Here is a 23,182-nt window from a genome sequence, read left to right as displayed (position 1 = left end):
AAGGGCTGGACTTGTAGAGGGGAGACACGTGGTATGTTGAAGTTCATTTAAACCCGTTTCAAGCTTATATATCTGTATAACGATTGAGTGAACTACCTGTCTCACCGAGCTCGACAGCTGCAATCGCTTAAGTGCAGCCAGTATCCAGTATTCGGGAGATAGTGGGTTCGAACCCCACAGTTGGCAGTCCTGAAGATGGTTTTCCATGGTTTCCCATTTTCACACGTTAATTAAGATCACGGCCGCTTCCTTTCCACCCCTAGCCCTTTCCTATACCATCGTCGCCATAAGACTTATCTGTGTCGGTGCGACTTAAAGCCAATTGTAAAAACTGTTGTCTATTGATCTATTGACCTGCTATTTGCTACTTCTATGTTGGATTACTTTGTATGACTTCATAGTATTTCAATATAGTCACAAGGGACTATGTTCAGCTTTCTGGAGATTGGTATTCAGTACCTATAAAACTTGTTAGTTATATTCATTTAGCGGTTGCTATATCACTTCGAATTCATGATTGAATTTGATTACACAATTTGCAGACTATGTTCAAGAATTGAATAATAGTAAAGTATATCTGAGACATCTAGTAGACCTGTTGTATGTATATCAGCAGTCTCTATTTAAGCCGTCAGGACGTGTGAAACCAGCTTAGTTAGCATGCCTGAATATTGCAGGCTCTTCAATAATGTTTTCCTTTCTGACAAATTAGTACAGGTGAACGTAACTATATAGGCCTGTGGGTCATTGCACAATAAATAGGGAAGTAGGTCACAACAAGTTACAGAAGAAGTTGACATAACAAGAGCGGCAGCCATGAACCCAGATCGGATTTTCCGCAGCAGAACAAACCCAGGGTCACTCCAGAAGCAGATGCAAGATTATTCCAGCACAAAACATGTTCTTCATATATAACATGTGGAAGAAAATATTCAGCAGCGATCAATTAGAATTCCCGACAATGCCAACAGCTTCTTAAATGTGTAATGTTTTCATTAAATGCAACAGCAAATCTCACAGGATATAATTTTGTTTTAATTAAAATAATGCAGTTTAATTTTGTTGAAAGTACATACATCAGTTCAAGTTTTCATATAATGTTTGGTAATACAATTTTCAATCATAATCCTAAATTGTGGGAATGCAACCACGATACATTTTTCCCGATTCATAATCAAGTATTTTATCAAGTGTGTGAGCTTATCACCACACACCTTGAGAGTAGACAAGAGTGTTGCTCTACAACTTCGTCACTAACAGTAGTGGTTGACGCCCAAGATATTTGAAGAGTAAATTAATTAAGTGAATATCACTGATATATGTATAGAAATAATGTAAAATCAGGACAGCTGTGTATCTAAGAGTAGGTGTAGTTATGTGACTTGCCAGGTTATATGAAGTATGTGTAATACAGTTGGGCTAGGCACAAGATCTCACCCCACACACTAATATATGTTAACAAACACTAACTATTCGGATTTTGCAATTTCTAGCACCTATGAATTTTGGTAATACATGGTGTGTGATGAATAACTCGTGTCTATTTACACAGTATTTTCTCTGTCATCATTCCTAATTCACGTGCTTTGCATCTATTGTTTATTTATGTAATTTATATTTGTAGGAAGAATATTCCAGCATGGGAAATCCATCCAATATCACACCAGAAGAATATTTTGATGAAACGGTTGATCTTGATGGACGTGATATTGGTCGCCCAAGAGAAATAAATACAAAAATACAAAAATTTAAGGTAGGTAATCTGCATGTTGAATCAGTTAATTGGCCATATGTATTATTAAATTACATCCAGCTCCATGGCTAAGTGGTTAGCGTGCTGGTCTATGGTCACAGGGGTCCCGGGTTCGATTTTAACCATAATTGGTTAATTCCCCTGAGTGTATGTGCAGTCTTCATCATCATTTCATCCTTATCACGACGCGCAGGTCACCTACGGATGTCAAATCAAAAAACCTGTACCAGGCCTCTCTGGAGGCCACACGGCATTTCATTTCATTATTAAAGTACAATTAACATTACCATTGACATTCAATGTACATAAAGAGAGAATTATAATCTGGGAAAGAAGTTTTGTGAATGTAAGAGTGGTTTCCTTCTAGTTTGATAAAAATATTGGTGATATTTCTCATTGTGCTGAATATAGGTTGAATGAACACATGAATTTACCGTGCGCATGTTACACTATCAACATCTCCATACACATTGAACACAGAGGATACAGTATGATGAACACACAACAAAATTGGTTCACGGCATGTCCACTGTGGTGCTACATATGCTTGGGACATGGATGAAAGTTCAAATCACAAAACGGTGAACAAATAATGAATAAATAAATATTAGGGTTGGAACTTTAATAGTGTCAGGTATTTATTTACTACAAAGACAAAAGTAATACCTTTGTAAAACAATCCCTGTAGCAGCTTCTGTTCATGTCTTTGATGGAGCAATCTACTGATCTACTGCCTGCACAATCTCCGGAAAAATTCGGAAGCAAATGCCATGAAGTGGTTCCTTCATCTCTGGAATCAAATCATAATCACAGGGGTTTAAATCTGATCAATATGGTGCTTGGAAAAGCACTTTGCAACACCAGCAACCATACAAATCTGCTAAAGGGTGTACCATAAGTGCCCGCACATTATCGTGCAGCATGAAGGTAGGGTTCTGCAGGATTTTCCCATTGGTAGGGATTTGATGGATATTTATTTTGTGTGGTGACCCGTAATGACACCACTTGGATTGGTGCTTAGGTTCATGTTCAAACGATCTGGCCCATGTCTCATCAAGTCCAGCGATACGGCATAAGAAAGAGTCTCCTTTGCGTTCGTAGTGCTCCAAGTGAGTTCAAGGAGCGGTGTATCCTAATCATTGCTGCGTTTATGTCAGCTCATGGGGATCCCACTGAGATGCAATTTTTCACATTTTTCAGGTGCTGCTTTAGAATATGCTGCACAGTCGTACGTGATAATCCCATATCGTGACCTAAGTCATGCATAGTGAGACATTGATCTGTGTCTGCTTCACTGACACTAAGCTGAGCCATGTTCCCTCATGAATTTCTCTTGCTTTGTGGCCAATAGGCATATTGAATTTTCAGCCAACTTTGCTGTTCCTGTTTCATGAACATGGTGAATACACTAAACACAGCAGTTTGGAGCGCCAACTCACACAAGACTGACTTCTTCTCGCCATTGCATCAGAAGGGAGAGTCAATTTACTGTGGGGTACAGTAGGTTTGACATTGAATAACATCTTGTAGAACCGACAACAATTATTTCTGTTACGGGGATACCCATGGAATGCAGAGGTGAAAGAAGGTGCGGGCTGGAATGGGTCTAACTACAAAGCTGAGATATTGATTAAAATTGCATTAAAGGTTATATTTTTGAAAATAGCAAAACTTAACAATTTTCACATAGAATTTCAAAGTTTGACCAATAACAACAAGTTAACAAATCAGGTACAAGATCAGGAAAAGCCAAGATCTAGAGATAATTTACCAATCTGGGCTTCAAGCCCCAAGTTTTACAATTTTTGAGCTCACAGCTCACAATCACATATTTTCAAAAGGGCAGAAATCCCCTAATAATATAGAGCACTAGCTCCCACCTAGCAATGTCAAGCCTCTCTGAGGCACATTTCCAATACCAAAGAGCTGACCCGCTCTCAGTTTCCCAAGCCAATTAAAGGTAATATACGGCTGTACACTAAATTGCCATCAAGGCACAGCTTACATCAAATGAAACGGGGGTATCTCGTACCCAACCTACTGGGCCTCAGTGGAAAAAGAACAGATTAAGTAAATGGCCCAAAATACCAAGATGAATGGAGGCGTTGCTTGCACTCCTACATGAAGCCTTTTAAAACCTAGGAGGCACTAGGCCGATGAAACGGGCTATTCCCAAACTATGGAGGTGACTCGTATAAAAAAAAATTAAGACATTACAAAAAGGAAGAAAACCAGTTACAAAACATAGTTACCTCAAGCTAGTATGAAGGGAAGCTCGAGAGGGTAAAGCACTCTCTATCCCCGAATTACAGTTAAAGATATTTGAAGTTTTACAGAACGATGGGAGATTACATGTTTATTACATAGCAAAGGATTCGGACCTTCCCTGCGGATTAAACTGCTGAGCTAGCAAGAAATAAAGATGTTAAGTGGCCATTACCTTGTTGAAGAGCTGTTGCTGGATGAAAGAGGCGCTTCCCGCCTCCTGCTACACTTTACATGTAACTAATCTCATTATTAGACCCGTATTGAACTATGCTATGATATACTAACAATTTGTTGGTTATTTTGATCCACCTTTTCAATACAAATTACAGTTTGTGTTGCTAAGTTGTAATGTTACAACACTAATTTACCGGGACATGTTTCACTTTTATTCACAGGCATCATCAGCCTATACAACAAATTATTAGTATATCCTGCTACACTTCCGTACACTATGCTAGATGTTGTTTGAGTGGCCGAGAGACAGGAAAATCATCAGTTTTTATACTCTCGGGGAAGAATCGAGACCTTTCATGAATAATTAAGACACACCCACAGGCGTTTATTGGGTAGCTTACAATTACACATCAAAATCGAAGAAGAAAGACACGATTGGTCAAAAATTAATTACAGAAATTCTGGATTGGCTAGGTTCAAAACTGGCGGAAAGAAACGATTTATATTGCCAACCCAGAAATGAAAGAATGAAATTTAGTAAAGAACAAACTTATGAATACAAAATTTCTTCAAATAAAGTTCTTCCACTTCGCACCAGGGTGCATGGTCATAGTTTTTTAGTAGAGACATCTATAAGAAAATGTCCACACTTCTTGATCAATGGAAAACAAAACAAGTTGAAATCCACACAGTATTTACGGTAGTGACATCTTCTGAGAAACTTATGAATTGATCCAGTTTTTAAAGTTCAGAGTTTCTCCTGCAGAGGAGTACTTTAAGGCGGAAAATTCAAATGTGCGGCGTAGAGGTGTACCAGCCGGTACAATTTCTATTTCCTTTCACATCTTCAGTAGTGTTGCCACTATTAAAGTTCCAACCCACATATAATACGAAGTTACTGTACACATCATAAAGAACAACCTTTTGTACTAGGGCTAAGCCTTAGTAAGAACTGTTTTGCAATAAATTAAAAATTACTGAATATTTTTGGGCAGTTTGTTTCGTTCTATTCTATATATTCAGCTACTTTACCACATAGTCCCAATTTTTATTCAAACATATCACCAATGCAACTGCAATAGTGCACATGTAATTTTTCCCACATCGTACAGGAGCAGCAAAACTTTTCTCTGCTAAAAATCAATATGTATTTAAGATAATCAGACCTTTCATTCGTGTTTGTCTTCAGAATGCTACGTACCGGGCGAGTTGGCCGTGCTCGTAGAGGCGCGCGGCTGTGAGCTTGCATCCGGGAGATAGTAGGTTCGAATCCCACTATCGGCAGCCCTGAAAATGGTTTTCCGTGGTTTCCCATTTTCGCACCAGGCAAATGCTGGGGCTGTACCTTAATTAAGGCCACGGCCGCTTCCTTCCAACTCCTAGGCCTTTCCTATCCCATCGTCGCCATAAGACCTATCTGTGTCGGCGCGACGTAAAGCCCCTAGCAAAAAAAAAAAAAAAAAAAAAAAAAAAAAAGAATGCTACGTGCTGTCTCAATAACTCTAACAAAATACTTTCAGGGTTAGAGCACATACGACCGGGCGAGTTGGCCGTGCGCGTAGAGGCGCGCGGCTGTGAGCTTGCATCCAGGAGATAGTAGGTTCGAATCCCACTATCGGCAGCCCTGAAAAGGTTTCCCATTTTCACACCAAGCAAATGCTGGGGCTGTACCTTAATTAAGGCCATGGCCACTTCCTTCCAACTCCTAGGCCTTTCCTAACCCATCTTCGCCATAAGACCTATGTGTGTCGGTGCGACGAAAAGCCCATAGCAAAAAAAAAAAAAAAAAAAAAAAGAGCACATACGTGACGATAACCTTTCATTAACCCTGTTAGTGCTGGCTCCCTTACTGCCGTGGTTGCTAAGAATGCCAGAGAGAAAATGCCTATTATGCAGCACCGAAGATAAAAGCATATCCTATCCTCAATTTTCAAGATATCTCCTTGTAGTTTATATTTTCTTGTAGCTAAGTGATCCCTCTCTTCACTCATTATATTAACATCACGAAAATAATTCATACTTCCGAGCAAACAATTAAATGTGTTCATGCAATTTTTGAAAAATTTTAAAATTCAAATTTGGATCCTAGTATTTTGATCTACTCAGCTAAATTTGTTATTCCTGTGCACACTGATGCATTGTGTACTAGTTTGTAAAATATCAGTGTTTTAAGAATAATAGTTCTTGTAAAAATGGATTAAAATACTGGCTTGGTCTAGCATCAGGAGGAGGTGCACGTTTAGGGCCGGGCATTTCAAGGAATGCAGGGGAGGGCTAAAATTGCACGTAGTGATCGGACTGAATTTTATGGAAATTGGGAATCTGGTCATCATCGTCATTACTGTCTCCGTCAATTCCATCATTATTCCCGTCACTATCATTACCGTCTTTATCGGAAATTTCATGCGTCACTGTCACACGAGTAAGTCGGATAACATAACCACAATCATCATTGTTTGAAACTTTACCAGCATTATTATTACTCTCAGTATCATCTGAATCGTCGCCTGACTCAATATAATCAGAATCATCACTCAATTAATCAATACATTGTACCAAATCGTTATCAATTTCAAACATAATACGAGAACTAGTCGCCATTATTATGAACACATGGTCTACAGGTACGCGCCAAACAGCTGAAATAGAAAAAATCATAACATCAACACAAAATGTTTCACAGAGATTCTGGTGGTAGATTTAGAAACTATGTAGTATCTACTACAGTGTGATGGCAACTGGAGCTGCCATCTGTCAGATATGTGCAAACTGTTACGACTTACATAGACAGCTGCAACACGGAGCGCGATCGCGCTCGTGGCACTTTTCGCTAGGCTACAAAGGAGCGCGCTCGCGCTCCCCGGCACTCTGAGAGTTAAAGGGTGCCGTGATTGTGGCTACGCAGTATTGATCAAAATGAAAACTTTAAAAAATTCCTCATGTTATCACTGAGCATGTACGTATGCCATGAGAACAAAGCGGAATGCATTGTCCCAAGAAAACAAGTAATGCACGTACATATTTTATTGAGGTTAATTTTTATTGTATCTTGCACATCACGTAGCGAAAGAGAGTTCATCAAAGAATCACCGGCACTCCTTAGGCAACAGCGTACTCAGTTACTAGAGGTGCTAATATTTTGTCAGCATTATTTCAACGGGCTTCTCAAATAACTGAAGAGCCTCATCGATTCAATACTGACAGAGCATGGTCAAAAACTCTTCTCAGATGAAGGCTTGTATTCAGTATGTCTATCAGGTGTGTACTGTATTTCAGAGCTCTTAATCTGCAACTGTAAGATCATTTGGTGATCTGCCTGGGTGAATTGAGTCATACACTTGCAGGTTTTTGTGATTGTAGACCTTTAAAAAAATTATGATCAACTTCCATAACTGAATAAGGGAAAGTTTTGATCCAAGCTTCTTTGGTAGCCATTGCATACTGACAGTTTTATACAGATTTGCGGAGTTAAATGGTGCAGATATGTGATGTTCCTCCACCACTGAGGGCCTGTACTACGACAGCCAGATAAAAGTGCGGTATAAATTTATTTGGCAGTTTGGACATTTATCTGGAAGTTCGGTTGAAACCGCATACTACGACTTTCGTTTATGTGCAATCTGGGAAAATATTCTCGAGTATAGCTATGCCGAAGTTGGAGAGGCTGTTAACGCTCTTATCTGGGACTTAGCTCTTATCGGGGACGCCACTGTAAAGAATCAAGATGGCTACTCATCAAGATGAATCTACATCTGCATGATGCTTTGCGAAATTAAGTTGTTACAATGTAATTTATGTATATATTTATAAAGTATGTCATGCTTCATGTCCAGCTATCACAGAATTCTTAAAGATTTCCCAAGCTAGCAAGTTGTTGCTACTGAGTATATCAGTAGTACACAAGCAGTCAACCACAAGCTTCATGGGTAGCCGTGGTCGTTAGGGCAGCAAAGTTTGCTAATAAGCAATTTTTCGTGGGTTCGAGTCCCAATAGTCTAACGTTTTTTTACCTTGTAAATGGTAGTCGGTAGGGTACTAGAGGTGATAGCACACATTTCCTAATCATTAAAATGCGTGTCAAATCTATCCGCGACGCACATATGGAGTAAAGGTATACGACGTTGTTCATGGCGATTCGTCCGTCGAATGAGGATGTTAAGGAGGTTATATTTCTTTTACTTCATAACAACTTGCTACAAAAGTATTTACGCTAAAGTGAGATAAATGCTTGCCAGTTACTATTCTCACGTTGTATTGAAAGGAAAGAAACTAACTACTTATTCAATTAGCAAACAATTATTGAATTAATAATAAAATTAATGATCCCACGCTGCATCAGTGGCATTAATTACGAATATAAACTTTACTTTCGTCGTAACGCGCAACCTCGTAAATAGTACTAGACAAAAAAGATACATAACCTGAATCTTAACTTTTGCGTCCAGGTTACATTTTCAGTCTTTTTATTTTCTATAACAATTTCAGTTTCGTTATACCGGTACAGTTAATTAATTTTAACATTTCTTCGTATGTGGATATTTCAGTCCTAATTCTGTTTTTGACCTGGACTTCCACATTATAGCTTAATAAGAGTCTGATATTGGATTATAGCAATAAAATTTCAAAAGGAATAGAGCTGAACAAACGAAAACACCACGGAACACGTATACCACCGCGCTAAATTTCACTATATTTTCAGTAACCTTATTACCAACCCAATAAAAATGTTACTACATCTTCCGCATTACAATACCGTAGTTAAAATCCGTTGGTAGTACGCAAGAAAATATTTAACTTCTAGTTTGCAAAACTGCAGCCTACGTATCTGGCTGTTTATCTGACAGTCGTAGTACAGGCCCTGAAAACACTAAGTTTTGTGGTATTGTAAATCTTAATATTCCCTGTTTCCTATTGGTGTGTTTGTAATACTACTTTACGCACTCCTGAGCATCTGTTCGTTAGTGCAAATGGTACAAGAACTTAAAATTACGACTTTTTGTCACATGTGCAGTATTACCCTTGCAATGACGATTTCCATTTTCAACATAAATATAGATGGGTGATGCATCCTAGACTCCATTTCATGGCAGGTTTTCATCCTTTATCATGACCAGCGTACCTATTTGAATGACATTTTGGGTATTTTCCATTTTGTATGGTAACCAATTCAAGAACTTACTTCATTTGAAGAATACTCGGTTCTAAGCAAATTGGAAAGAATGTTTGCTTACTGCTTACACTTTATATGCAACTGTAAAATGACCAAAGCTGAAATGCAACTCAAGTCAATTTATTCACCTTGGGGCATTAACAATAATACCATACAGGTAAACGTTAACTGAAAAATTTAACTATTTTAGTGTTGTCACAAACAAGACATAATAAGATTTTTCTGTCATTACATAATTGAAATTTACCTTTAGCTTGACACTTTATATGTTGATTCTTCTTTTCTCCTTTGAGGTCCAGTTGTCTGGCAGCTCTTTCATAATTGAATTCTGTTGAGTTTGGCCTGCTTCATATGATTCCTCAAACAGGTTTTCATTCTCTTCAAAGTCAAAAATTCTCTTATCACTTTCAGCTGCACTCACAACTATGGACAGTTCAGTAAAAGATAGTCTTGCCAAATTTGGTAACATCATAATTTTTTTAGATCTTAACCTGATGTAGAACTCTCCTTAAAACATTTCTAATGCAGCAGATCATTCCAATTTAGCGCTATTGTAATTTCTGAATGGAGGGCTTTCCTTTTTAGAGTAGAAATCAAGAAGCAACTCAGAAGCTTCATTTTGATCTTGACATTTTGCATTGAACACTTGAAAATCAGGAAATGATGGGATATCTGGAAATCTGTTTTCTAGATGTTGTATAACAGTATCTATGTACTCATCGTAAATTGTTGTCCTGAAGGTCACAACATGGACATCTGAATAACTGATGTGGAAGTCTGTCCATTCACTTGCGATATAGTGATTGAGACTTTCAAAATGATTACCTGGAGTGTCTCTCTGCTGTAAGATGCTGAGTTTTATGGTTTCTAAGGCTGGCCCAATATCTGTCAAGTCATTATCTTGTCTTTGCCAAGCTCTAGACAAGGTGCAGAGAAGAGGTAAGATATCTGAAGGCATCATAATTGCAGCCAAGAAATTGTATGTCTTCATGCACTTGATTAATCCTTTAGCTGTAATGTCATTTCTTTCATTGACTTCTCTTTCAAGTAAAGCAACAACACTCATGATAGATTAGGAAATGTACAGCAGAGTCATGAGACAACCATCTATTATCACTGACTTCTTCTTCTTCTTCTTCTTCTTCTTCTTCTTCTTCTTCTTCTTCTTCTTCTTCTTCTTCTTCTTCTTCTTCTTCTTCTTCTTCTTGCGTTCCGGCCTTCTAAGGACCACGTTACAATTTCAATTCTTCCTCCTTAGTTGTTCTTTTCTTCCAGTATTCTTTCATTGTTTCACTGTCTATATTTAATTTAATTTGAGGGCTGTCCATGATATTCTGGATCTCAGTTAAACCAGCCATCCTGACCGCCAAGGAATTTTTAAGGAAGCAAGAGAGTTGTCTTAAGAAATCATTAAATTCACTAAATAAGGCACTTCACCAGCAGCCTGGGCACCAGAAAGTGCCAATCATTGGTTTATGCCGTGTCATTTCACCACGAGTCCATTTTTTCTTTTTTAGCAGTGTTACAACTCCTTTTTACTTACCAATCACGACAGCTAGCCCATCAGATCTTAGACCCACTAAATTGCAAGTTTTTAACTCTAAATTTTCAAGGGTTTCAATTGTTTTTTTAATGATATTTGTTCATGGCGTTGACCTCTGTAGATCTTTTGCCACTACTTTCACCATATGATAGGAACCTGCGTGTAAGTGGAATTGTGGAAGTGTAGTATGTTGAATGTGAGGAAAGGAATGTTCAGTATGACACACACACCCAGTCCCCAGGCCAGGGATATTAATAATTTACAATCAAAAACCCCTGACCCGACTGGGAATCAAACCCGGGGCCGCCGGGTGACAGGCGGACGCGTTGGCCCCTACACCGCGGGGCCGGACAGGGGTTTCAATTACTTTGTTATGGTCTCAGCTTTACCAGTAATGATATTGCAAGCTGATACAAAACTAACATTAACCTCTTTTTCAAGTTCGTTGATATATTTTATATATACAGTAAGTTGTTTCAGTAAGGAAATATCTGTAGTTTCATCACACAGAACACTGAAATAATCTGCTGAAGTATGCTCTTTAATATTTCACATCAAGATGCTTGAAGTATGTACAACCCAGAGCCTTGCAGTGTTCGAGCAATTTTCCATATAAAGGTAGTGTGCGGTAATTCATTTTTTGTTGCATAAAATGAATTTCATTGCAAAGCCCGTTTTGTCAATTTTTAAGGTACAGTCAAAGGTTCCATTTTTACAATACCAACAAATTTTTCTTTAATTAGCGATTAACAAGTGTCAGGACATTTTTCGTGGTTCTTTTTGGACATCATCAGCCAAAAATACATGTACGGTAAGATGAGTAAAATAGATAAGGTCACAAGTACACATTAAAATACGATTCGGGAAGCTTGGAGTTTCACGACCCTGTCATAAATCTTTCTGACATCCAACTCAGCACCTCGGATATTAACGTCTTGGAAAAAGGGCCCTAAGTTTAATTGGCCTACTGCCTTTAAATTAACAGGTACCATTACAGCTGAAGCTGAGAATTCTATACAGAAATTGCCAGTTGATAATCAAACAACAATTAGATTCAATATTCGTAAAAAAAACTCTCCAACCTAATGTAAATCAATAAATCGATAGCTGCTTTATTCCCTAAAAAGGACATTGATTCTTTGAAATGGAAAATTGACGAGAATTATATGACGGTTACAAAAGCGGACAAGCTACAGTAATTATGGACAAGGTGACCTATGTTCAAAAAACTGAAATCTTTTTTTAGGAAAATTTGTTTAAATTGATTAAAAGAGATCCAACCAATAATATTCACAGGAAATTAAAACAAATTCTGAAAAATATACTTCGTTGTTAATGACTATGATTCTCAGAAATTAATCAACATAAACCCCAGTATTCCTACATCCAAAGCATTACCCAAGGTCCATAAAGCAGACATTTCCTTAAGACCCATAGTTAACTACAGGTACAAGACTTCAAATTTATTCACATCTTTTTAAAAAAAATATTACAAATTCGAGAACCCCAGCTCTATTAGTAATTCTATAAAATTATAAAGTTTTACAACCATATCAAAAAATGTATTCATTTGACATAAAAAAACATGTATTCCAACATACCAGTCTCAAAAACCTTATAGATAAGCAAGGACATTTTTCAGAAACATAGCTAATTAAGCACACAGGAAATTTGAAGAGTTTTTAAGTATTTTAGAATTTGTAACTTCTAAAAATTACTTCTCTTGTAATGGTAAATTCTGTAAGCAAGAAAATCTTCCTATGGACAATGGCAGAAATTTACTTGGACCATTTGGAAAATGTCAAGATTCATAACAAAATCAAAGAAATTGTGTTCTGGACTCGTTATGTCAACGATACTTCTGCTTTAATAGATCACAACATCACCAATGGTGATATCATCCTTGAACAATTAAATGCTGTTGACCCATAGATTAAGTTCACTTCCTAAGTTGAAACTAACGACTCTTTAAACATTTTAGTTCTCACCATTAATAGCAGCTCAAAGAAACTTTCTTACAGTATCTATAGAATGCCAACCCAAACTGTTAACACCATTCCTCAAGATTCTGTGCACCTGGACTGTCAAAAAAAAAAGAACGATATTTTATAGTCTCATTCATAGAGCATTTAACGTCCCTTTATCTGACGCGAATCGAAGGAGAGAACTCAACCCCATCTACTTTATTGTGAGTAAAAACGGTTTTGGCAGACATTTCACAGATAGGATTGCCAGTAAAATTGTAAACAAATCCACATCAACTCTGCTCAGAGAGACTAAAAAGAAAGCAGACAACTATGCCACCTTCACTTACACCAACAGAAATATTTATGAAATCACTAACATTCTTAAGAAGCATAATGTCAACATTGCTTACAAAACACTCAATAACAATGCTAATCTCTTCTATAACCAGTACAAAGTGAATAACACCAATAACAAATACCACAAATCAGGTGTAAACATATTAAATTGTAATCAATTTCCAGCGAGTTGCATTGGTCAAACTGGAAGAAACATTTTTTTGATAGGTATAAAGAACATGTGAATACCTCTAGACACAACAGATATTCCACCGTGAGTATCCATCTAACAGAGTCCAACCACTTCCATAGAGCAGGCCTTAAGAATTCTTTGCTTCAATAATAAGGACAATTTACGTAACATCTTTGAAAACATTTTCATTAACATAGACCAAAAATGCAATCCTGCTCACAGTCTAAATGAAATTTCGGAAACTGTAAATGTGCTTTTCGAGTTACACGAACAAGCCTCACAACAAACCTTTACACACTCGCGCCCCCCCGCCCACACGATCCAACCCTCCCCACTCTCCCTCCAAACTAGCTTTCATCACACAGACCTCCACAGTTCACCTGCAATCAGGTGTAACACGTGTATCGAGCCTAACCTCTCTTGGGCAGACAAAGATGTAAGTAGTCAGATGTTATAAGCTATAAATTTATTTTTTGTTCTGTATTGAAGTGCAATTATAAGAAATAAATTGACAAAAGGGTCCACCTTTTCAATACAATATATCAAGTAAATGATATTACATCAGTCTTAGGACTAGTTTCAGCCTGTTAGTGGCCATCTTCAGCCAAATAAAAATTAAACATATTATGTGATAACTAAAACATGTATATACCAGACAAAGACAGTGTTGCAGGAATAATTACCGTATTTACTCATGTATTAGAGCCCCTCGCATAATAGATCCCCCCCCCCCCCCCAGCTTTTCGAGATGAAGAAAATGAAAAAAATAAATCTCGCATACAAGATCCCCCAACGTAATTCGTCAAAGAAGAACAATGATTCCGCTTCGAAGCAGGCACAAGCCTTTCTGCAGCTCTGATGACATTGCACAAATTTGTGAATAGTTTTCTCTGTACGACCCACGCAATGAAAACACTTTCGAAGTCATGCAGTACATCTGTGTTTCGTATTTAAGAAATGTCCGCCTCTGTAGCGTAGGCCTACTGCAGCTCTGCTGGCATCGCACAATTAGGTGAATAGTTTCGTGTCCAACCCACGCATTGCAAGCACACATCATTTATGTATATGTGTCTTATTTTTTGTAGTTAAGAATGTCCGCCAGCGTATAGGTGAATAGTTTCGTGTCCAACCCACGCATTGCAAGCACATATCATTTATGTATATGTGTCTTATTTTTTGTAGTTAAGAATGTCCGCCAGCGTAATGGTTAGCACAATTAACTGCCGTTCTCGGAAACCTGAGTTCGATTTCCGGTACCGTATTGCCAGAGATTTACGAATGGCAGGAATGTCTTGGATGCATTTTTCTTTAGTTTTGCTGATGACATTTCATTCGGGATGTATGTTCTGTTCTTTCGCTGTGTTCCAACAAAATGTGTTTTGCACTCCAGAAGTTTGTACTCTAGCAAAGTGTAGTAGTTATCTGCGCACAAAATCCACCCGTGGTCCAAGTATGGTTCCATCAGTTGGAGTAAAACTTTTGACACCATAGACAGATTTCCATTAGTAAGGACTGTTCGTTTTCCAGTATAACTGATAATTCTTCAGGTGTACCCGGAATCATTTCATAGCTTGAACAGCTTAATGCTGTGTTTGTAGGCTTTTCCTTGGAGATACTGCTTGAACTATAATCTCCCTTGCCAGGGAACCATACATTCATCTATGACCGTATTACAGCCTGGAGTCTTCACTTACTGAAATTGGTTTTCTATCACATTCACGAAAGGCTGTATTTTGTGCAGTCTTTCTACTTGTAGTTTGTGTTGGTAAAATGCCAGAATCTCAAGAGTAACTGAAACCTATTTCTGCTTGTAACACTGCAAGAAACTATTGTATAGAAAATGGTGTTATCACTTCAGTAACATTCAAAGGGCAGTTGGACAAGGCCCATCCACAACATTAAACCGAAGATTTCCTCATTTCATCTGATGTGTCCACCCATTCATTGATCTATTTAAAGGCTTGGTCATTGAAACTTGCTGAGCATTAGAGTTCATTTTATCTCCCATTAAATGTATTACTTCATCTTAACAAATAAACAAATTAGTCATAAGAGGAGGCTTTAGAATCATTAGTTGTCCCAGTGTTAATTGTCTCTGCCCCAAAGAATGTCATGCTAAGTGCCAGTGGAAGGTCCTCAGTTGTTATTTATGCAGGTATTATTCCCGGCTGTTCCTTGTGTCAAAACACCATCCTTGTTTTTGCTTTGAGACTCACTCTCAGCACTTTCTAAGTTGTCATTACTTTCAACGCACTCCCTGTCTGTACTGGTTCAAAATTACTGTGTTCTTCAGTATCATCATGGTCTGACTTGTTCTATAAATCATCCAGACTACCTGCACTAAGTCATTTACCGCTCTATTTACTTGTATTGATTTAAAGATAGTAATGAACAGACTAACCCACACAAAAGAAAACTAACAGCACTCCACTCCGACACAAACAATGTGTGAGATAGAAAAAACACTTTGTCTGCTTACAATGCTCTCCTGACATACCTGGATGAGTTCATGCCAACACAGGAATTAATGAAAAGTGGACTATAGACTTTGGTAGACTGTCAACAGATGGCAGGAAGAGGCTTTATACAGTCTTGAAGCACACCCTTTCTGTGTACCCAAATGGGTTTGCATTGTTTTTGAATTCAAACACATGTACGACTCCATATGGGGACTTTCTGTTCAAGAGATTTGAGTGCTGTTATGTACCCAAAAGAGGTTGTTTGGCACTCAGCATGTTAAATGTGTATATCTCTGAAAAAATTAATTTATATAATTTTTTAAAGCATATTGCAGTACGTACACATACACGTACAGTACAGTATTTTCACTTTGCTTATCTCCAGGTCTCGACCTATTATTTAGGAAAAATTGATGCAAAGTGCATTGTTTCAGATAAAGTTAAATATAATAAAAACTATTGATCGCAATGTACTCAAATTTTCAATAATATTAAGAAATATACCATCCCATCCATTTCTCTATTCATAGAGTCATAAGGTTGTTGGTTCAACACCCCTCCTTCTGGTGATACTTGACACATAGGTAGGCTGCATTTCTTACATTTTCATGTTGTCAGAATCTCTCTAAACCAATTATCACATAATTTTGGAAGTGGAATGATGCCCATGAATCTTCTTCTACCGCTTTTCCCACACCTGTGGGGTTGTGGGTGTGAACTGTATCACACATGTGGATTTGGCCCTGTTCTACGGCCAGATGCCCTTCCTGATGCCAACCTTATATGGAAGGATGTAATCACTATTGCATGTTTCTATGGTGGTTGGTAGTGTATTGTGTTGTCTGAATATGAAGAGGAAAGTGTTAGAAAAATGCAGACACCCAGTCCCCGAGCCAGAAGAATTAATCAAACACAATTAAAATCCCCGACCCGGCCGGGAATCAAACCCAGGACCCTCTGAACTGAAAGCCTGAACACTGACCATTCAGCCAATGAGTCGGACGGAATGATGCCCATGAATATAAGATTTTATTTCCTCTGGGCGATTGTCTTCCCATTCTGTGTCTATTACCGGAATGTGCCTGTTTGAATGCTGCATTGATATATATGCAATTGGCTATGTCACTGAATAGTTTGTCTCCTCCTAACATACGTAAAAAGCAATCTATTTCTTATAATACTCTTTCCAAGTTACGGACAGGTTCAACATCATCCATATAATCTTTCGGAGTAATGATATGAAATGTTTGTGTTACCTGAATTGCCATGGCATCGCCATCAGGTCCGATTTCTCAATATCTGTTTTCACGTACATCACGTTTATCACTAAAATTATCTTTGTTGGTATGTTATTCACTCACTAAAAATTCACCTCCACCCTACTCAACGATTCTATGTCACTTTCTTCGCCTGTATTCAGCTCAGTTTCTATATCCACAGTATTCAATCCCGCCATGTTTACGAACGAAACAGCTGACCCACTCTCACGAAAGTTCACGTCTGTTGCGTAGGCAACTTCAAGACAGATTTTTGCTTTTCTTTTATTTCCTAAGCCTTGTAGATTGTACTGCGAGTTCCTAAATGCCTTATAAACACTTCCCTGCCGAAAAAAATACAAAACTATCGCATAGATCGCAGGCATGTACATATAATGCAGCCGGGCGCTTTCAGGCGCTAAAGACCAAAGTGGGGCGCTAAGGGCGGGAAAGGGTTAAGACAAGTCATCACACTGATGAGCAATTGAATTAGAGATGCATCTCTAGTAGCATGTAGCACCCTCTTTTACCCCATTGATTGCAGTGACATAGCATGATGTGAACTCCACAAGACATTGAAGGCATTAGGGAGCCATACTAATCCATGAAGGCTGCACAGATCCTTCTCAGTAGTGTGTCAGTGGGATTGAGGTCAGGTAACTTTAGGGAGTAGGCAAGCATCCTCATGTCTGTGGAGTGTCCATTACCAGTCAGCCACAATTCGGGACCAATGGGCCAGTGCATTGTCTTGCTAGAGGAAGAGGTTTCCTGCTGGGTGCTGGAAGCAAACAAATGGGTGAACGTGATCAGACAGCAGGCTCCTTTAACATTCGCCGGTGAGGGACATTGGCAGATATACCAGGGATCTTATATCATTCCAAATGAGCAGTCCTTACGAGGATACTACCACACCGACTGAGCTGTAACAAAGACTAGCTACAATCTATCACACCTTAGTATAGAATCCAACATGGCGAAAACATTGGGCCACTGTCTGCTGCAAGACGCAGCTAAAGATGAACATTAATCCCTAACTAATATAATTAATGCCAATAATGTTCATATCTTCATAAAGAAGAATTAGTATATGAAGAGTGCAGAAGCAAAATGATGAGGGCCCACCATTTTTAGTTTTTCAGAAAATGAAAAATAGTTTTGTGTCTCCTAGATACATAAGTGCCAATTTAAATACAGGTTTATAGCATAATAAACTATGTATCGACCCTACTTTAAGCACTTGTGACAGAAAAAATGTAGAACACAAATTTTATCTGATTTTCAGGAGAAAAACAACGAGGCTCTGTTAGGAAAGTCTGTTCTAAACATCAGTAAAATGTAAGATGTATATTCTTTTGATTTTTGATAATCAATTTCAAAAGGTTTTTGGTATATTGTACAATGTTTTATGTCCACATTTCAAAGCTGTTGGTTAGGTTAGAAAGTTTGATTAAATCAAGGGAAAACGCTACACACATATTCGACCGAAATGTTTAATGTAGGCTTAATAACAAACTTACGTAAGTGAGTAAAAAGTACAGTATTTTTCCTAACATTAATACTGCATAGTCAGAATGTTTCAAAAAGATTTATTATTATTACTACTGTAATATTGTTAAAAACGCAAATGAAAGTTAAGTACGACAAAAGTAATATAAATTTCCAAAGAAGGATGAAATTAGTACTTAGTCTTGTTAATCCAAAAGTTAATACAGAATGCATTCTTCTTTTTCACTAAATTCTGCACTTTATGGAAGGTTTTCTTAACAATATTAATAATATAGCCTACTCTAAAAATTAGTAACATGACTTTGAGGGAATAAGATTAAGTTCTAATGGAGTATAAACCTAACCGACTTTATACTAGTCCAACAGTTCATCCAACAAAAATAAGTAGTCTTCATTTTCACCAACTTCAGCACTTCATGGAAGGTTTTCGCAAAAATATCTGGCTTCTGGTTTTTCCAACTTTTCAAATGCTGGAGATCATTGTATTTTGCTGTTGCAAGTGGCAAAGGTCCATTACATTGAAACTTTCATAAGCTCCAAAAAAAGTGGCACAATGAGAAACCATAGTAGGACTGTCAGATTCGACTTTCAGGGAGTGAATTGGACATGCACAGAAAGGCCACTTGGGGTTTGTATACTGCTTCCAAGGGCTTGGTCCATCTTTTGAAGAATTCTCGTTTGCAATCAATTACTTGGAAAAGAGACGACTTAGACCTGCTGTTCTCACTTCTCTCCACTCGTCTGGGGTTTTGACAGTGGATTTCTGGTTAAGAGTAACCATATTATGGTCACATTCCATGTGGAAATGGCCCCAAACAGGGAAGAAGTCCTTAACACAATCAAACCTATGTTTCCTTGTGATAGATGATGTGAAAGTGAGATACGGTGAATTTCCTATTCTGGCCACTGCAAGAGTTGCAAAAAAAAATCACAAGTTCACGAACTGTTTGAGGGAGAATTTTAGTCACAAAATGGCAGAGAAAGGAGCAGACAGCATCTAGTCCTCTTTGAGCTATTGTAGAATACTGAATCATTGTCGGACAGGATATGAATATTAAAAGAGTGAAAATTTAGTTGTCGCCTGTAGTAAATATAGTTTGTTGTGTTGTTTGGTGTTGGCAAATTTTTTTGAAAAATCCACTGCTATTGCTGTGAGGGATTCTACTGTATGACTTTTTTTCTGTAACTGCCTCTTAATGAGAAAAATTCATCAGTTTTATTTAAATGAAATTCTTGTGAAATTTCCAGACTGTCAAGTTCTTTAGCCTTTTCTTCTGTCATATCATCTGAGGGTGTCCTATGTCTTCAGCAAGAGCATTTTTCTTTGCCTTAAACTTGTCACAAATACTGCAGGTATCCTTCCTCGGATACCCAAAGGAAATATTGGAGTTGCTTTCAAAAATAGTTCTAAAAGTTTCATAAGAAACTTTATTTCCTGGCATTATCTTGTTGTACATGAGGCTCAGTTCTACAGTATTTTATGTCTCTGGAAGATAAATTTGATCAGTATATCAAATTGAATAATATGACTTCTGCCCCACAGTGATTTAATAAAGTCAAAAACACTGCCCAGAAGTTTCTTTTATGACTTTTTTGTGGTCTCTTACTATGCCTACCTCTCCCATCTTTAGGGTTTACCCCTTTGGAGGCAAGCTACATCTGAATGCTCTGCACCCAACGAGCTGTTATTCCATGGATGGCTTTAAACACCTTATAACATAATTGCGTTTCAACCGGGAATCACATTCTTCAACCTGCAATCTAAATTAATAATAAGCTTCGAACTGTTTGTCTTTGCAAGCCCAACATTTCTGTAGTACTGGTAAAACTGTAATTAACCCACTTAAATGAGTTTTGCTCATCGTATGTTTTCATTGCATTAAATTCACTGACAATGCATTTTCGTTGACTCTCATTGACATTATTGAAGCACGGTAACCTCTTACATAAACAGTCAGGCCCTAACTCATGCGAACTTAACCTCAATTTCTTCATTACATCTCTCATGCAACCATACTTTTTGGTATTATTTTTATCCATCTTCACATTCTTCCTCACTTACTTCACTAAAATCAGTTTCCATGCTGGTACAGACCAAGTCTAGAAACAATACTAAACAAAACGAGACTGAAAACTACTGAGTATTATAGAAAATCACAACATGAAAATGAAGTAAGCAACACTGGCCCCGCCTCACCTTGCCATTCTGACACCTACTGTGTCCTGTGATTCTAAGTTCACGCTCATCATTTTTCCACACAAGCAGGTGGACTTCAACCACTCTACCCCTGTACCCTGTGTTTTTCACCATGTTTGTTGAAGGACTGTCAAAATTTTTTCCCCAGTTAGCACCTGGCATAATAAAAGTACAAGGCTGAACTAACAGACGGCATTAAGATCACAAAACAGGGAGAGTTGGCTGTGTAGTTAGGGTCATGCAGCTGTGAGCTTGCATCCAGCAGATAGTGCATTCGAACCCCATTGTCGGCAGCCCTGCAAATGGTTTTCCGTGGATTTCCCTTTTTCACACCAGGCAAATGCCGGGGCTATACCTTATTGAAGACCACGGCTGCATCCTTCCCACTCCTAGGCCTTTCCTATCCCATCGTCGCCATAAGACCTATCTCTGTTGGTGCGACGTAAAGCAAATTGCGTAAACAATATCTCAGAGAAGTGAAAATTTGGACCCTCATCACTTTTCCCTTAGACCCTTCATATGAAATATAAATCATATGTCCAAAGTTAGAATACACAAAACTGTTTAAAATAATATACCAAAATTGAAACAAGCATTCGACCAACTTGGATAACCCTACAATCAGTTCATTTGACAATGACAGGGTGTCATTAATATTCATTAGTAAAACAACAACGCACAACACATTACAAGAAAAACACAAAACATTCATAACAGTGAAATTACATACTTTACTCAGTAAATAAGAAATTCAGCAACCAAAGCTATTTTAAATGTGCACATGACTCACTAACATAACCCTACAGCCAGTACACTTGAAAGTAAAACAGTGAAATAAAAGTGAAGTAAAAAAAATAAACCAACATTCATTGCTAAACCACATCAATGCACAACAAGGAAAAATGCAAATCACCCAGGTTAGTGAAATAACATTCTCAATAAATACACATTCACCAGCCTAGTCCTACTTGAAACGCACAATTAACACGCGAGAATGCAAGAGGTCGCGCAAAGACAAATTGCTCATGCTTAATATTCTAATGAGCTGCTATTTTAATTTTTGCAGTGAATGCTCTGATAAAAATGTAAATATGTACCCTGTTTAACTGCCTTTCAAATAGTACTAACATCATTACCCAGTAACAATATTTTCTCAATGTAAAAAATTAATGAAATGTTTTTGCAAAATCTGGTAAAATGACGTGAGTTTTTAAAGAACGCGAGACGTCGCGCGTGAGCAAATTGCCTCAACATTTGCATTTGTACATTTCAATGAATGATTTGGTCACAATTCAAGATAAAACTACAGCACCACACTTCACTGAAAGCCACCATAAACCTCATGAACTTTACTTAAGAAACTTTCTTGGAAATGCAGTCATGTAGAAATACACTACGCGAGGGGTCGCTTGAAGGCAATTTTCCGCGGCAGATGCAAGAGTGAAAGAAAACTTAAACTACTCCGGAATGCAGCAGGCAATACACTGACGATAATCGTCAGGCGGGAGAGAGGGAGGGATGAAACGAGCGCCCTAAGCCGTACACCGGCTAGCAACGAAATTATTAACAAATATTTTAAAAGTGCGGCAAATTGCCGCGGGTGCGACCTCTCGCGTGTTAAAGGTATATTTATAAGAGAATTAGATTATTTTCAATGACACTACTCAAGATAAGAGAAAAAAGTTTAACTAGCCTAACACGTTACCTTTTGAAGAGGATCATTTACTGCTAAGTTTCAACACTTTTTATCCCTTTGTCTTTTGCCTTGGTTCTTCATTTGCAGAATCACAGGTACTTCTTTTGAAGTTTTAGACTGAAATTTCTTTGCAGATTCTTTTGGGACATGTCTTTCCTCAAGTGGTTTACTATAATTATTGACAAAAACATTTGCTATCACCTTAGCCTAATGCACTTTGTAACTATTGTTTTCAACTTCACACCAAACTGACACTCATCATCAAGATTATATACACTACTCTCAAGTAATTGAAATCCTAACACAACTAGTGACTTTCTTTCATTCTGTAACTTGAGAAATTCAGGTTCATAACTGTCACTAACATCTGGAAAAGTCTGAACATGTTGCAGCACAAAGAAATGACCATCGGAGATGGACACTTCAAACCACCTCTGTTCACTAGATTAAAATACATCATCATTTCCCTGTTGCTATCTACAAGCCATTCATTTTAAGCCTGCAACATTTTAACGCAGTCATCACACTTTTTACATCATATTTCAAACACTTGCAAACTGGTGTAGCTGGCAATGCGGACCATAATCTGCAGTGTTTCAAGGGAAACTGTGATGTGGACTACTTCTTCTAATGCAAGCTATAATACATCTAAATAATCAATTTC

At 37.8% G+C, this 23,182-nt stretch overlaps 1 protein-coding gene across 4 annotated transcripts in view; it reads left to right on the top strand.

Moving 5' to 3' along the window:
* LOC136864571 (ankyrin repeat domain-containing protein 13D) overlaps positions 1-23,182 on the top strand; it is a 340,236-nt gene that overhangs the window by 213,320 nt on the left and 103,734 nt on the right. For all 4 annotated transcript variants that reach the window (XM_067141748.2, XM_067141747.2, XM_067141746.2 and 1 more), the window contains one exon: positions 1,625-1,753. In XM_067141748.2, coding sequence (XP_066997849.1) covers positions 1,625-1,753 — 129 coding nt within the window. The remainder of the gene's footprint in view (positions 1-1,624; positions 1,754-23,182) is intronic.

Source organism: Anabrus simplex, chromosome 2, assembly GCF_040414725.1.
Source record: "Anabrus simplex isolate iqAnaSimp1 chromosome 2, ASM4041472v1, whole genome shotgun sequence".
NCBI classification, from domain to species: domain Eukaryota; kingdom Metazoa; phylum Arthropoda; class Insecta; order Orthoptera; family Tettigoniidae; genus Anabrus; species Anabrus simplex.
Note: the sequence above shows the minus strand (reverse complement) of the source record. Positions and strands in the feature narration are given on the sequence as shown.